The 10708-nt window shown below is 44.1% G+C and overlaps 1 protein-coding gene across 1 annotated transcript in view; it reads right to left on the bottom strand.

Moving 5' to 3' along the window:
- Nucleotides 1-5447: 5447 nt before the first annotated feature.
- Nucleotides 5448-10708, bottom strand: part of LOC142585672 (NAD(P) transhydrogenase, mitochondrial-like) — a 31758-nt gene continuing 26497 nt past the window's right edge. Inside the window, exons 14-16 of the mRNA XM_075696609.1 lie at nt 9613-9877; nt 7457-7668; nt 5448-6034 (exon numbers count right to left, since the gene is read on the bottom strand). Coding sequence (XP_075552724.1) covers nt 5885-6034; nt 7457-7668; nt 9613-9877 — 627 coding nt within the window. The 3' untranslated portion in view covers nt 5448-5884. The remainder of the gene's footprint in view (nt 6035-7456; nt 7669-9612; nt 9878-10708) is intronic.

The raw sequence follows: 10708 nt of genomic DNA, 5'->3' as shown, positions 1-10708 counted from the left end.
AAAGAAATAACAAAAATTGAATAATTTTTTTTTTCGTATGTAACTACCATTCTTCGGAAACTTCACGCACTTTTCGGCATGATGTTCGTTTGTAAACTCTTTCACGCCAATTTGAACCACTGGGTCCGAATAGACCATTTGGAAATAGACAACTTGGGCCATTAGGTACGTGAATTGTACGTGAATTGTGCGATAATACACAACTTAGGTCACTGGATATGTGCTACTGGGTTATGTGCCCGAAAAGGCCACTTAGGCTACTAGGGTACATGCAACTAGGCACGTGACACTAGGTTATGGGAACTTTGTTGGTCAACTTCTTCAGAATGGGTGAGTGCCCGGATGGACAAGCAGAGCAAGAGCTAAGAAGCGACAATTGTGATCAAGGGCACACGAAACTTTGTCCTGGCTTTAGTTTCGGATAACACGGTAAATTTAAATTGGCAGATATTGATACGCGCGCCGTCATCGACAGCGGTCTTTGCAAAATCGCCTCGTGCATAAGCCTTGCAGTAGACTGGTTGATTATTTTATATTGTGGAGCGCTTTTATATGACGATAACACACCAATGTAATCATTCCACTAGTGGTGTTGTCGAACGAATCATTGCTAGCTGGAGGTTTAAAAAAATGCGCGTAAACTTTGTAAGACTTGGAGATCGACTTTAAAAGCGCACTACAGCCCTTACGTGTCCATCAGATCATACAGCAGAAGTCTTGAAGACATTTACTACAAGCTGTACAGAAGACGTCTAATTTGGAGCGTAACATAGCATTAGCTAGGCCAAGCTGGGTCAAGCCGAGTCTGGAACGCTTGTAGCCAACTTTTGCTTCCTGGAAAGACGAAAGAAAATGCTATTTGTCTAGTTCTATTACATATTTAGAAAAAAAAAGAAACAATTGAAATTAACCCTGACAACGACGCGAGTGGTCGAAAAGTTTCGTTTTCGCTCAACTTATGCGCTGTCCGCGCTTTCGCGTTTCAGTAGTTTTGTTATCGGGTTGTGCTGCCCTGGTTTTGCTGGCTCGCGAAACTCGCACAAACTGCAAGTAAGAGAAAATTCCACTTCCATGTGATATCGCGGGATGCCTGAACGGTCCACGCCACTTGACCAAAAGCAGCTGCAGCGGCGGATCCACCGCTCTGCCTTGGCTCGATTTCTCCATGGCCGCGCGTTTGCGTTTTATGCAAAACACTGTACCGACGTCTGACGGGCGCCATTTTACTCACCAACGGAAACAAAGGGCAGTGATGGCCTAAGCAACGTCATCACTTCCCGGTTAGGTGACGGGAGATTTGAATTGCGATAAAGGTATTCGGACCCTTCAAATGCAATTTTCTCGTAAACTTATTTTCTTTGCACGAAACAAGCATTGCGAGGTTTCTGGAATGGTATTTAAACAGTCTACGTCGTTTAGTATTTGCCTTTTGCGTCCCTTTAAGTCGACGCCGTATTTTGCAGCGCTCTCTAAAATCGCACTCCCTAAAGTGCGAACTGCAAACTGCTAAGCAGCTTGAAATTAGCGTGGACATCCTGTACTTCCTAGGAATAGTCTGAAGCCATCTTTCACGCAAACTCATGAAATGATACGCCGGGAAATACATTTCATGAAACCATACACCGAGACGTCGGCGTTGAGTGTTCGACTTACATTGCGGCACGGAGCAATAATTAAGGCATGATGACTGCAGTCTTCGTTGGACGCCACAAGTAGGATACACATTTAAGAGATCTTCAATTGATGCACAAATGAGAGATAAAAGGCGCAGGAACTGCGAGCGTAAAGGGTCGCCATTCAACTAAAGAAATCCTGCTATGAAGTATGCCCGACGACTCGAAATCCTTCACAAGCAAACTGATGTGAAGCATCACGTCTGCTAACTCCAACTGTTTTTGCAGTATTGGCAAAGCGCGTTTGAGAACTGTGTAAACTACTTTCGAAAATTTTAAAACACGTATCACGACATTTCTTACCACTTACCGAGGTTTCGTTTCTTTATTCAAACATTCAAACAAGAAATGTCGCATAGCCTCTCGTCTGCTCGGCTCCGCGCAACGCATTGCCCGCAGCCGACGTCGTCTGCTCCGCAATTAACTGTTCCGCCGCGCTTTGGGTGGCATAGTCACGCGTCGGCCCTAAACTCGTTTTATTCAGGGACTTTAGGTAACATATGCCATGGCAATCTCAGAGGCCCCAGCACTTGATCTAGGTTGCAGGCGTGCGCCATAAGCGGCGCTCTATTTTGCGGTAGAGTTACTGTATATACTCGCCATATACAGTAACTCTATTTGGCGGAGACGAGGAAGGGAGGGTGGGGGGCAAGGATCCGGGTTTATCGGACCACACAACAGGCATTTATAGAAAAAGAAGGCATGCATAAGTCAGCAAAGACGGGAACACAAAATACGAGGGACGACGGCGCGCCTTTAAGTTTCCGCGTCAGTTCGCCGTGCCATGATGAATTTTTTGACGGCCTCTTTCTCGGGCCAAGTTATCTTGTTATCGGCAAATATGGAATAAGTTGCATTCTAAAACAGCCAAAGATTAACTTTGAATGTTTCAATATCTTTTACTGAGCCCCACAACGGCCCAAACAACAAATACTTTGAAATCCGAGAAATCTTCGGACGTAACAAGCACCTGCGGTGGGGGTTCTCGCGCGAAATTTGACTTTCATTTGCTGTCCTAATAATCAGTATACTACCACGAAATTAACGAAAACAGTTTTAAAATAATTAAATCGAGGGTTTTAACGCCCCGAATCTGTACAGAGCGTCAATTACGAGGGACGTCGTAGTGGAGACATCAATTTTGATCTGGATATCCTTAATGGGAACCTCCTCTCAAAATACAGCCACCGCGGCCAGAAATCGAACCGGCGACCTCATACACAGCAAGTGAACGCCATAGCCACTCAGCGTCCGCGGCGGGTATATGTTTACAAAATGCTGTATCTTTCTCTAAACCAGAGCTGTGGAGTGCAGCGGTGGAGCCCTTTTTTTCGTACCCGCTCCATTCCGAAGAGTAGAGATAACCGTAATTCCACTCCTTTTCGACTCCTTGGAATGGCGAGGGTCGGATCGTTCCCCTTCCTAGAGTCGCTAAGCTGGTGCAACCTATTCCTTAAATTCCACTAATTTTGAAAAGCTTTCTTTATAATTTACTGTTTGCTCTATATACAGGGCGTCCCAGCTAACTTTAGCCAGAGTTTAAAAATATGCGAATGCCACGCAGCTGGTTAGAACCAAGGTAATGTTTCCCGTCGCTTGGAGGTACTCAAATTATTTTATAAATCCCGCTTAATTACATAATTAGTCCTACTTAATTAACCAACTTCTCTAATATTATATTTACATGAAAAGTGTCAATGAGAAAATTGTAGAGCGACACGAAAAACTCCCGATACAGCTTTTTGTTGCACAATATGTGCTATAACAGAAGTGTTTTTCCGAGAGTGAAAGAAGCCCGCAAATGCACGCAAAATTGCCGCACGACTGGCCGCTCGAGCCAATTTGCGTGTACTCGCGGGCTTCTTTCACGCTCGGACAAACACTATTGTGAAGCACGTATTGAGTAACAGAAGGCTGTAGAGGGAGCTTTTCATGTTGCTCTACAATTTCCTTTGTTACCACGATGGAGTTTTCGTCCCCCAAGGCTTGGATGCGGCTTGCGTCCTCTAACCTAAAGCTATCTCTAGCGCGCGCAGTCCAAATATACGGCATCCTACCTACGCCCGTCTGCGCCGGCGTATCCGACGTACTTTCGACGCCATGACGGCACCTGATGGGTCGCCACGGTATGCCTTCGAGCAGTGCTAAAGCCTCTGGTCGCTCGGACGCCTTTGGCTTGTCGTTATTTTGACAACGTTCAGCTACAGCTCGTCAAAATCCACGGTGAAGTGCCCAAAATGCAAGGCCTACAAATCGAGCCTGCATGTGAAGCGCGAAAGGCAACGCGAAACTGAAAGCGTTTTGATCAGCGGCGCTCAGCGCGGCAACCGCGATAACCCGCCTTCGGCAACGTTTTAGGGCGTCTCGACAGCGCGCTCGTTAACTGCCGCTTTTATGGACAGCGAACCTCGCAGCGGCCGCACAACTGCGTGCGTCCAGCCCACGCACGTTACTGCTACTTCGCAAAGCTGTCAGCGCCGGGTACAGGTAGATACGACGTTTGCCCGACGGGCCTTGTAGACCACCTTACAAATTCATGTCGATTCACCTGTGAATGCTGCACTTTGCCTGCAGCCACGTGGTTGAAATTACTTAAAATTAAAGAATTAGCTTTGAAAAAATGCCAGGCCACCTAGTCCAAAGCTCAAAATTAACACTTCAAAATAATGTATATTGGTGCCAACCCTTTGACTATCAATGGAAACTTTTGCATTGCCATTACTATATGCATTTTGTAACCATATTCCAAACCTTGTACATGTGCAAAACTAACTTCAACAACACGCAGTTCTACGAGTTGAGCATCAAACTTCGTTCCCATTATATGCACTCAAAAACTCCATATGGAAGTCTGCCTTTTTGACAATGTCTCTGCGTTGAACAACTACAAGGGCGGACCTGTATAGTACACTGGAACATTTTGTTTCCTTTTCTGGTCTACATCTAACCTTGCATGCACACAGAGCCAGGTGAACAGTGGACACTGCACGCTCAAATTTGTCAGTGCATTAATTTCTTTGCACAACCAACTTGATCCAAACAACCCATTATTTAGGAAAGCTGCTCATTTGATAAAAACCGCCATTTTGCATGTTATGCCCGTTCCATGCAAGTTGTTTTGCAAGGTGGCCATAGTGTTCTAAGAAATATGGCAAGAAATTGGCAGTAAACATTGCTAAAAATGCAGCCTTACACTAGCCAATGATGGTAAAGTTTTGGTTGCTCTCATTTTCAGTGAGATGCGGACCTGAACGAAAACTCTGGTCCCGGCATTTCCTCGATTCTGTTTCTATCTCTGATCCAGGCCACCTGGAAATTTCATCGTGCAAAAGGCCTCATGGATGAGACTATATGAACCAGAATAACGCCTTCCAAATTAAGATTGCTTGAAGGCAAACAAGTCTGCAAACCCACAACAAGCATCAAGTGAAAGTTTTTACCAGTGACTTTGAAAAAAAGAGATGTTGAATCCTCATACACATGCAATCCAATCAGTGATGCTGAAACAGTGATGCCCATAAGACTGATTAAAGCGAACCATTGATTTTGTAGTGTCTTGCAAATTCCTTTCATTAAATGACAAGTAAAATGCTTTGAGGATCAGCCAACACAAGATGCTAAACTTATGCAGAAGCCCTAACTACATGTCACAGGACATGACGTGGTCCATCTGCAACTGTAAGAATCTTCAGTATCAGTAAGGATCGTCCAGTCTGAACACACTCAAGACACCAGCCTGATACTAAGACCAGAAAAATGCACTCAAGTTTCATCCCTTATTCCATCACTTTGTTTATTGTAAATACGTCGAAGCTCGCAACTCAAACAGCGAGCAGATTCGACATCAGTGAAAAATAGACTTGAATGATTCGCTGACCAGCCTTGTGAAGCATTGATGGCATCACAATAACTCCAAGCTCATTTCATGACTTCCGCACTTTTCTAAACAAAACAATGTTCCTCATAAAAATCCTATAAAGTACAAAAACATCTGTAAAAAAGACAATGTCATATGCAGCTCGAAAAAAATGCAGTGATCAGGTACATCTTAATTCAATTTCTTTTTTTTTTGGGTCTCTTTTCAAAATGTCCTGTTGATATTGCAATGGCACAATCTAATTCGAACTGCATACTGCTGGGTTCTTACAAAAGCAAAATAAACAAATCACTTATGAAAATTTGCCATTCACAGGCATAGCCTTAAGTTCAGATCAAGATTGGAAAGTTGCTTGAACTTTCTGGAGCAGAGCATCACATGTCTTCTTTGCGTCTCCAAGAAGCATGTTTGTGTTCTCCTTGTAGAAGATTGGGTTGTCAACGGCTGCATAGCCCACACCTAGACTCCTCTTCATAACAATCACCTATGTGAAGGAGAAAAAAAGATATATACAGTAATCAAAGAGTGTTTAGTAAATGTTGTGCTTGCATTGTCATACTATAGTCAAACCTCGATACAGCAAAGTTGTATTAGCAGTGAAAAGCTTTTGTTAATTCGAGGTCCATAAGGTTTCAGCAAGAAATACAACTTCCCAATTTCCCACAGCATTCCTGATGGATAGCATATTGTTAGTAAGCACAGATAAGCAAATGGCAAGATGGTCACGCCATAATAGCAAGGTTATGAGCGCAGATCGTGCAGAGAGCAATGCATCGACCTGGCTCACGGTGTCCGAGATTTGCGGGTTGCGTTGCGCGGTGCCGTGAATCTTGGTCGCCGTGGCTGATCACGCTTAGTGCCCGCAGCTGGCGCCCACAAATGTTTAAAAAAGTAATACAGGTATTTTGTACAGAGCCAAAATAAGGAAGCCATAGTTTTGCCAGAAAGGCAATGCGTTGACGGTGATACCAAAGAGACAACTACATGAAGTAAGGTTAGCAGTTATATTGGTGTCACGCGCGCTCAGGGAACCTTAGCAGATCTCACTCGATGACCACGAACTCGCTGTCGTAAGGCGAGCAACATGTCTTGAAAACTTGAGATTACACGACCGCCAGCGCTGGAGTAGTAGGGACCCAATGCGCATCAAGGTACCAATTGTCTCTGCTCTAAGACTGTACTTGTTGCGGAGAGATCACCTCCCAAGATATGGTGTGTGGCCCACATATGGGCGCGTGCGCTAGGAGGCAGATAGGCACCGCATTCCTACCCCTCCACCCAGCCCTGAACCACATGCTTGATCATGTTACCACGTGTCCACTGCCTCCACATGCCTCTTGCACTGAAGGAATTGTCACCTCTCGTGTTTCTCTGAGCACTGCGAGATCCCGCATGCCCGGCAGTCTATGCAAGTTTACAAACGTGACAAATGGCGCAGCGGTGTTTCCAGCCTACCATGTCATGGTGTGCGCGCTTTGACAGCAATTTTGGTGCTCTAACATTTTTATGCGGAAGGAAGCTTGAAATAAATTTTGCCTTGGCTAACATTTTTGTAGTTTTTTGCTAGGTTTACTAGCCATGTTGAACAAAATTAATGGCATAAAGGCTAACATGTTGTTAGCACATAGCAACAAGGAGATGCCCAACAATGACGATGATGGACACTAACTCTGCATAAGTTTCCATTCTGTGAAGACATACCTACAGGTTCTTTTTTCTAATTATGACAACTGGAGGCATGCTAATTTGTTATAAGAATAAGATGCATATTATGATTTGAGTTCACATATTGTTCCTTTGAACCCATACAAATTGAAATTGCATTGCGCATTAGAAGTGGGTAAGTATAGAATGCACACAGGGTCGTGAAGGCCCCGACATCGAGGAATAGGTATAGCCACTATACCTTCTTGGAGTTCCAGACTCTCAAAACTGGCATTCCAGCGATTATAGAGTTCGGGTCCTCCTCAGCAGCAGAATTGACGGTGTCATTAGCACCGATGACCAGGACAAGGTCTGTCTTGGGAAAGTCTTCGTTGATCTCGTCCATTTCCAAGACGATGTCATAGGGCACACCAGCTTCGGCTAGAAGGACATTCAACTGACCTGGCATGCGGCCTGCATAAACACGCATATTTAAAATGGCCACATTGTGAGCAACAGTATAAGTGACAGCACATCAATGCAAAATCATAACCAGCCTGCCCCCAAGGGTGGACAGTGGACTCGCACCAAAGACGGAAGTGTTAATTTCAAGTAGAGTGCACGACATGGATCAGCAACATGAAAGTATACGGCATATAAGCGCACCACAGATTAAGACATTCGTGTCCCAGTTCAGTGCCACTTGGTCGCATCACACTTAATAAATAAATAAATCACAATAACATCGACCGATGTTTAGGACATGCCTGATAATTCAGATGCCTTCACTGCACAGCCAAGTACCCCATAGAGATAAATGTACAGTAGACTTCAGTTGATTTGACTCAGGTTAATTTGGTCTTTTTAGTTAAATCGATCTCTGCCAAAGGTGCCCATGCAGGGGCCCATGCATTTCCATGAGCTCAAAGTTATGCTGTTTTGATCCTAAAATTGGCCTTCGTTGGATAATTTGCACTTGACCAGTCTGCACGCATGCACTTTAGACCCCAATAGCGACCCCTTTAGTGGTAGCGTCTGTCTCATTGGAGCTTATGGGACATTGAATGTGTTGAACACATGTCGTCTTTCGTTGAAGATGCCTGTTTTTAGTCTCCCCTGGGAAGATTTTCAAGCAATAACCCTAGCTCACAACGTCGAATTGTGACATTTACATGATTCTAACACAGGCCAACAAATTGGGCTGAAAATTGCCTGTTTAGTGCAACTGAACAATACTAAACAAAAAAAGTCCTTGCAGCATTTGTATGCTTTAGTGCATAACACAGATACATTGCAGCAAGGTTTACTTTAGAAAACCAGCTGCCAATGTGCAACAGATATTTAGACTATTTCTCTTCCTAAATAATCAGGTGCGCTTTACATTTCTACTTTGCTTAGGAGCCTTAATGTCATTTCTATGTTCATTTTCTACTTTGGACACATAGTAAGTGGGCGCACAGGTATTCACTGGTATTTTTGAAAAAATGATTATTGTACATCTAAATGAATAATTAAAAAAAGTATCAGGAGAATACTGCCACATGAATTGGCGATTTATTTTGGCAATTTTTTCTGCGTCTTGTTTAATTCGACCTGCCGGATAACTTGATCAATTTTGTTAGTCCTGTCAAGGTCAAATTAAGAGAAGTCAACTGTACTTCATTGTGGCAAGACTTTCGTTGTATCGGACTTTTGTAATCACGGGGTTCAACTGTATATGCTTTATTTATCCCTTTGCCCTTTCTTATGTTTTCAACTCATTATAAAAAATATTTGTGTTCAACTTAGCTACAATAACTGCACATGGTCACTCAATGAAATGCTGAAAAGTGCCAACAAACAGCTGGCCCGGCAAGCGAAAGCAGCATGACCACAGCACAATGTTCATACTTTTCAGATGTCAACCACAGCCTACTCTTGGCAAAGATGTCGAGGCCACTACCATAAACACTCTAATATACCCCTGCTTCAGGAACTCTCTGTGGAGCCTTAAAGGCTAGGGCTCACGCCAGCCAATTGGTAACAAAAGCCTGTAGCATGCTCAAATAAAGGGAAGAAGGCATGCCTATTATGCTCTACTGATCTTCCATTCAGCCAATTTGGCATGGAGGGCAATCTGAGCTGGACAGAGGAGAAGCCTTTCTTCACGTTCTCCATGCCAGTCAGCTGATGCGATCCGTAGATTTCGCTGTACTGCATGGAGTTGGAGAGATGGAAGTACAACCTTGCTACAGGTTCCAACTTGCACCATGATGATACTCGTGCCAGACGCCAACAACATAATCTTCATGCAGGGAGGAAGGCCCATAACTGTCACTTAAACAACTTCTGGCCTTCTTAGATCTCTCGTTTTGATGCCACTCCATTGAAGGTTCAGGCCAAATGCCAAGGTGTGTGTGAATCAGGCTTAAGACTCACCAGCAACAGGGTGAATGCCAAAGCGCACATTCTTGCCAGCTGCCTGCAAAGTCTTTACCATCTCGGCCAGTGGGTACTGGGCCTTGGCAACACAGAGGCCATATCCTGGCGTGATGATGATGTCCTTGGCATCACGGATCATAGCTACAGCCTCATCGACATTGCACTCGGTGTGAGTGCCTGTAATGGCCATTGGCTTGCCTCCACCAGTGCTTGAGGTGCCATAGCCGCCGAGAATGACATTTGGAAGTGATCGGTTCATAGCCTGCACCGCAAGATGACGACAGTTAAAGAGACAGCCCTTGATAAGCGATGCAGTCGTGCACAAACAACACCACAAAACAGGAACTGAAGCCCCATTTATAAGGACACTCACTGGCAAGGCGTTATCATTTAGAGGTGCAAACATTCAGAATTATTTAACTCACTGATGCACAAAAATTTTGCATTAATGAAGTTCTATAACACAATTTTTGCCTGCAAGCAAGTCATTATTTACTTATATATTTATTTAACAATGTCCTTACAGGCCTCATATGAGGCATTGGGTAAGGGGGGCGTTACAATAAGATTAACAGAGTATATAGAACATATAAAAAACACAATATATATAAAGATGCTGTGTGCCCGCGACACCCCCCGCCATCACTTTCTGACATGCCAAAGCTACTGACCGGTTGAAGATTGATTTAATGATTGATGAGGTCCTAAAGCAACACATGTACTTCAAGAGATGCTGTAGTAAATGGCTTCAGATTAATTTTGACCGCCTAAGGTTGTTTAACGTACGTACAAGGCATGGTACATAAACATCTTTGCATTTTTCCCTATTACAGAGAAAGCTCATTAATTCGAGCTTCAATAATACGAATTTATGGATAACTTGAACTGTACGATTTGGTCCGGCCAAGCTTCACAGAAGTCTATGTATAAAAAAAGCCTGTTAATTCGAACGCGAAAAGGTTCCGCCACGGATCATTCAAACTATGTGCCACCGTGCCGGTGGCTTGGCACCTGGCACACAGCCAGAGATACGCGCCTACTGCCTACACACAAGGCTGCGTCGCCTCGGGAACGGAGAGAATGGTGAGAGAAG

This window comes from Dermacentor variabilis, chromosome 6 (genome assembly GCF_050947875.1).
Source record: "Dermacentor variabilis isolate Ectoservices chromosome 6, ASM5094787v1, whole genome shotgun sequence".
NCBI classification, from domain to species: Eukaryota; Metazoa; Arthropoda; class Arachnida; order Ixodida; family Ixodidae; genus Dermacentor; species Dermacentor variabilis.
Note: the sequence above shows the minus strand (reverse complement) of the source record. Positions and strands in the feature narration are given on the sequence as shown.